The sequence below is a fragment of the Echinops telfairi genome, unplaced genomic scaffold, assembly GCF_000313985.2.
Source record: "Echinops telfairi isolate 266 unplaced genomic scaffold, ASM31398v2 ScPeMD7_7;HRSCAF=31, whole genome shotgun sequence".
NCBI lineage: Eukaryota > Metazoa > Chordata > Mammalia > Afrosoricida > Tenrecidae > Echinops > Echinops telfairi.
The window spans coordinates 28851807-28857069 of NW_022103904.1; the positions used below are offsets into that span (position 1 = coordinate 28851807).

Sequence of the window (5263 nt, forward strand, 5' to 3'; positions counted from 1 at the left end):
TATTAACAGACATCTTGCCTAAATTTCCAACCTGCCACTTGTTCTACAGAATTGACTCAAGACTGCAACATCAACTCTTTCCCGAGTCTGCAGTGTGCCTGTCCTGTGGATTTCAGTTTTGTCAGGCCCCAATTTTATGAACTAGTTCCCTAAGAGAAATCAATCTTTCCCTCTCTCTTTCTTTCTTTGTAAAAGGAAGCTTCAAAAAGTTGTGGAATTTAAAGATAATGGATTTTTTTCCCACAAATGTTTTGAGGCATTCTCATATTTGTGTGTATGTATACATGTACACGCACACGCACACAGACATATATACATATGTACTCAGAGACGCTTTTATTGTTGTTTGAAGCCATCATGCTAATTCTAACTCATAGTGACCCCTCCGTAAAACAGAAAAATACTGCCTCGTCCCGTGTCAACTTCACTATAGTTGCTGTTGGAGCTCATGGTTGCCGCCATGTGTCAAGTTATCTCCTTGACAGTCTTCCCCCTTTCCTCTGACCTTCTGCTTTTCCAAGTGTGATGACCTTTTCTAGGGACTGATCTCTTCTGATAACATGCCAAATATGTGGGGAAAAATCCCACCATCTTTGTGTCTAATGAGCATTCTGGTTCTACTTTTTCCAAAACAGATTTGTTTGCTCTGGTAGCCCAGGTAATTTCAATATAGACATGATGGCAAGTAAAAAAACAATTGCTAAAAGATCATAGAAACTTTTATTAAACAAAACTATAGAAATTTGAAGCTATTATTTCTTAACATATTCTCCATCTAGGTCTAAAGGTTAGGTTTCCTTCTCTCTAGCCCTTCCCAAATAATTTTGCAACTCTTAAATGGACACCATGTCAAAATGGTTTTTCTACCCTCAAGGGATCTACACTGTGTTCCTTTGAAATGATCTTTGAGCTTGAGGAACAAACAAGAACTCTGACAAGACAAGAACACAGGTGGATGGTGTGTAGGGTAAAGATTTACTCAGGGCATTCTCAAGAACAGCCTGTTTGCTCCTGAAGAATGAGTGGTTGCATTGTTATGATGAAAAAATAAATGTTGTTGCCCCAACATTACTGGCCTTTTTCTTACCAATATATTTTTCAATTTTCTTAAAACTTCTTCATCATAAGCCTCTCCGATCTGATATCTTGATCTGAACCCTTCAAGAAAATCTATCAAGATTAATCCTTTGGCATCCCATAAGACATTTTTCATAACTTTCTGAGCTGATCTCTCTGCCTCAAATTTAATTGGCCCAGAAGATCCCTCTGGAAGCCACTGTTTTGATTGGACTTATTTTTTTGAAAGAACCCTAATAAGTCTAGGAAAAGTGAATTACTGGGAGAACTTATCTCTAGTCACCCACTGATCACAGAAATACATTTAAATGTTTTCTTTGAAATAAACCCTTGCCTGTATGAATGAAAACTCCAGGGGCAAGAGTTTTTAAACTAACCTTCATATATATCGACTGTAGTCAAATCCACTCTGATTCATGGTGACCCATGTGTGTCAGAGTAGAATTGTGCTCAATGGGGTCTCAATGGCTGAGTTTTCTGTGAAAACTAGATATCAGGCTTTTCTTGTAGGATAACTCCAGCTTGATTCAAATCTCCAAACTTTTGTTTGGAAGCTGAGCACATTAGTCATTCGTGTTACAAAGGGTCTTTCTCTGTGTGTCTGTCTCTTCTCTTTCTCTCTCTCTCTCTCACACACACACACCCACACCCACACTATTTATAGACAAACATATAATTATACAGTTTTACATCTTTGTCATTTCAAAAGATAACAGATTGGGAAAAATAAATAATTTGGGGGAAATATTAGCAGCATATATAATAAAGGCCAACTATCCCTAATACATAAAGAATCTATTTGTCTATTAGTTCTATTTCCTTGAAGAACCCAAAGGACTGCATGCTTGGTAAAATAGAGGGTCAGTGAAAAAGAGGAAGCAACTCAACGAGATAATTGACACAATAGCTTCAGTGGGCTCACACATAACAATTCTGAGAATGGTGCAGGACTGGGTGTTTTCTTCTGTTGTACACAGGATCTCTGTGAGTTGGAGCCAGGTTGGTGGGACCAACAACAAACAACTATACCAAGAATTTATTTGTGCATTAGTTCTATTTATCTGGAGAGTTCTGATCAATATAGACTGAAACACACACACACACACACACACACACACACACACACACACTGCTATTTAGTTAATTCAGACTCATTTAGACCCTATTGTGGTTTTTTGGCTGTAGTTTTCCTGGCAGCAGTTTGTCAAGCTTTTTTTTCTGCAGCACTACTGAGTATGTTTAGACTGCCAACTTTTAGCTTAACAGTTGAATACAAACTGTTTGCACTATTCAGGAAACCTTGTTGATAGAGTGGCCTTACAAGGTGGCTCAATTTGCCATAGTTTATCCTTGTCACTTTCACTGAAATCTACTTTTAGCACTGAGTAGGTGGGGAAGATATTTAGAAAATGGGTCAAAGTGTAGGCATTGCAAAAGTGTCCACATAGAGACAATTTCAGAACGAGGCTGGCTATGAAGATCTGGTCCCACATTGCTAATCTGCAATAGGTTTCAACATTATTTGTGTAAACATAACAGAAGCACTCTGGTAAGTTGAAACGACTCAGGAAGGACCTACCTGATTTGATTGCCGCATAGAGGGGCAGGTGTACAATGACCGGGAACTCATTCTTCCGGACTGCATAGCTCTCTGGGTCTGCACCGTGTGTCAGGATGAGAAGCTTGACAATTTCCAGGTGGCCTCTCTGGCAAGCCAAGGCTAGCATCCAGTTTAGCAGCCGCTGGAAGCTACAGGGACCTGGGAGGGTGGGTGAGTGAGTCGGGGTAAGAGGAAAAAGGGAAAGGGTTCACTGAAGGATATTGGTTAATCACACATTCACGTTCCCACTGACCATTAACAAAATCAGGCTGCCCTGTTTCAAGCTAAAAGTACCTCGGTGGAGTTGCTAATAATTTCTGGAATAACCAATAAACCAGGTGATCCCGAATCAAGCTGCCCCCAGAGTGTGTGTGGTAGTTACATAATCTCAGGTCAACTTGACGGTATTAAGAGTGAAGGGGTAGAGTTCAGTCTTTCAATCAGGTTGCAACTTGATTAGAGGGCAACCCAGATAAATGGGCATCTGGAGGCTGGCCTCCCCCTCTCTCTGCCTTCACCTTCCTCTTGAAAAACCATCTCTAGCCATGCTTATGGCAGCCAGAGCCCTTAACACAACACCTCCAACCACAAAAGTGACAACATAAAACATGGGAAACTGACAATCGGGAAGAGAGTGTATGTGGACAAATTTTCTATGCTCATAATTACGGAGTCTGGGAGGCAGACTGGTGGAGGAAGGCCTTCACATTTGTGAGTTGGAAATGAACCCCAGTCACATGCTCCTGACTAAAATTCACCCCTACAATCCCCCCACCCCACCCCCAGTAGTGCTACTCTTGTGATGCTTTTCACAAGCACATGATTGTTTACTATACACTTGAAGCTTACAGGCCTGAAGGTTTTCTGCTATCAGAGTAATCAGGCCCTATTGTCCACCCCACCCTAAGTATGGCCCATTCCCTTCTAAGGTCAAGCCAGCTCAGGGACAACCAAGTTTAAACCATCATCTTAACTCTAGAACCTTCCCACACTGTGTTATGTATGTACCTCCCCTCCTATTATGTGTGTGCCTCTAGCACATACACTTCCCATTACGTTCATGAATGATGTGGCTTGCATGCCCAGTGATTATACACGCCTCTTGTAGAATACGTATTTTTTTCTCTATCTCTGGTTCCAGACTCCATTGAAGAGGGGAGCCCTTGCCGGCTTTGTCTGATATTTCTTTAATTTGCCCTTCAATTACACAACCTCACCTTAGGGCCCCATATGTTGTGGAGACTGGTCCCCCAAAATAAACCCTCTAGCAACAGAAGAAATTATAAAGATTGGAGCAGAGATAAATAAACTGGAAAACAGAAAAACAATGAGAAAAACCAACAACTTGGTTCTTAGAACTGATAAACAAAATTGACAAACCACTGGCAAACTCAACAAAGGGGAAAAAGAGAAAAGTTGTAAAATCTATAATTAGGGATGAAAATGGTGACATCACAAGGGATCCAAATGAGATCAAAAGAATAGCAACAACCTACTCTGAAAGACTATATTCATGTAAGTCTGAAAATCTAAAAGAAATGGACAAATGTTTAGAAATACTCCATCTACTCAAATTAATGCAGATGGGTGTCTAAAACCTGAACACATAATAAAAAGAGAAATAGAGAAGGTCATCAAGAAACTTTTAACCAAGTAAATGCCAGGGCCAGACCACTTCACAGAGGAATTCTAGCAAGTATTAAGTGAAGAGCTGTCATCAATTCTGCACAGACTATTCCAGAATATAGAAAAGGACATCAAACCCCAAAACTCATGCTATGAAACAAGCATAATCCCCATACCAAAATCAGGAAAATACATCCCTAAAGACAGAAAACGATATACAATTAACCCTCATGAACATATACAAAAAAATTCTCAACAAAATTCTGGTCAGTAGAATTTAACAACATATCAAAAAAAATAATGCACCATGTGAAAGGGGGATTCATAGCAGGATTCAAGGATGGTTCAGCATTAAAAAAAACAACATTAACAAGAAAAAAGATTAAGAACCAAAAGATCTCATCAATTTTCTGCATCAAATGGCAACACCACCCTCAACAGGGGAAAACTGACAACATTTTCCCAGAAAACAATCCCCTGTCCCCACTCTTATTTAACATCATTTGGAAGTCTTAGCCAGAGCTCTTACACAACACCAAGGGAATATATTTGGATAAGAAGTGAAACTCTCACTATTTGCAGATGATATGATTTTATATAGAGTGAACCCTTAGGACCCCACAAAAAGACTTGACAACAATTGAGAGCCTTGGCGAAGGAACAGATTACAAGATTAGCAAACAGAAATCAATTGTATTCTTCTATACCAGCAAAGGAAGCTTCAAAAACTTCGAAAATCACATCAAGAAAATAATACCATTTACAATAACCAAACAATTTACAATAGCCCTAAACAAAGAACACTACAGAACATTATTACAAGAAATCAAAAGATATCCACACAAATGGAAGACTATCCCATGTTCATGGGTAGGAAGACTTAATATTGTGGAAATGTCACTACTACCTAAAGCAATCTATAAGTATAATGCAATTCCAATCCAAATCCCAATTTCTTTT

At 39.4% G+C, this 5263-nt stretch overlaps 1 protein-coding gene across 2 annotated transcripts in view; it reads right to left on the reverse strand.

The window, feature by feature from the left end:
• LRRK1 (leucine rich repeat kinase 1) overlaps positions 1-5263 on the reverse strand; it is a 218690-nt gene that overhangs the window by 149221 nt on the left and 64206 nt on the right. For both annotated transcript variants that reach the window (XM_045286375.1, XM_004717458.2), the window contains exon 4: positions 2657-2836. In XM_045286375.1, the coding sequence (XP_045142310.1) occupies positions 2657-2836 (180 nt within the window). The remainder of the gene's footprint in view (positions 1-2656; positions 2837-5263) is intronic.